The sequence below is a fragment of the Acyrthosiphon pisum genome, unplaced genomic scaffold (genome assembly GCF_005508785.2).
Source record: "Acyrthosiphon pisum isolate AL4f unplaced genomic scaffold, pea_aphid_22Mar2018_4r6ur Scaffold_5153;HRSCAF=5708, whole genome shotgun sequence".
Lineage (NCBI taxonomy): Eukaryota > Metazoa > Arthropoda > Insecta > Hemiptera > Aphididae > Acyrthosiphon > Acyrthosiphon pisum.
In genome coordinates, this window is record NW_021774771.1 from 1 (window position 1) to 827 (window position 827).

At 25.9% G+C, this 827-nt stretch overlaps 1 protein-coding gene across 1 annotated transcript; it reads right to left on the minus strand.

Annotated features, from left to right (window-relative positions):
- Positions 1 to 12: 12 nt before the first annotated feature.
- On the minus strand, positions 13 to 585 carry LOC100571507 (peroxidasin homolog). The gene is made up of 3 exons (XM_003248619.4): positions 449 to 585; positions 290 to 361; positions 13 to 191 (listed from the first exon to the last, which is right to left on the minus strand). The coding sequence occupies exons 1-3, from the start codon at positions 547 to 549 to the stop codon at positions 44 to 46; spliced, it is 321 nt and encodes a 106-aa protein (XP_003248667.3). The 5' UTR covers positions 550 to 585; the 3' UTR covers positions 13 to 43.
- Positions 586 to 827: the final 242 nt, after the last annotated feature.

Consider the following 827-nt stretch of genomic DNA (forward strand, 5'->3'; position numbering starts at 1 on the left):
AATTGCATAATACGATCACATGCAAATTGTGTTTAATAGGTACTTACAGTCTATTCAGTTTTGTAAGTCCCTTAAACATTTCCAAATCGAGCTTATGAATGTTGTTGTAATCCAAGTGTAATACTTTCAAACTCGTTAAGTTATTAAAAACCCCAGTCTCGATGTTTTCGATTTTATTTCTATGCAAATATCTAATAATTAAATAATTTATTATATAGATAATATATAGGTAATAATATTTTATAAATAAAAATATAATCACTAGCTATTTTTAAATTTATATTCTTACAATGCCTGAAGCTGCGAAAGGTTTGAAAATGCACCATTTTTCACTTCACTTATATTATTGTTGCTAAAATATCTGAAAATATGTTTACATTCTGGATTATAATTAATTAATAATGTCTATGCATTTCAAAGTGTTCATATTAGGTATATTATAACTCACAAGGTCTCTAACTCTGTCAGATGAGCTAATGATTCGATATCCCTGATTTCATTATAGTCCAAGTCCCTGGAATACAATACAATTTGTTTAAATATTATCATACAAAATATATGATTATTTCATAATATTATTCTCCCTTGTTTCATGTAAATTATTTTACTTGTTTTTCTATTTTTTTTTTTTTTGTACTTTTGTACCTACATATATCGATCATGTGTAATATACCGATATAATTATTGTATTCATTAATATCGAAACCTGCACGAGTTGTGGCCCTAGTTATTATAAAAAAGTTTAATTTTTCCCTAATCCTCTCATGTTTATTTTGGGATTTAAAAGTTAAAAAGTTAAAACATACGCAGAATTCGGTGTAAATGCA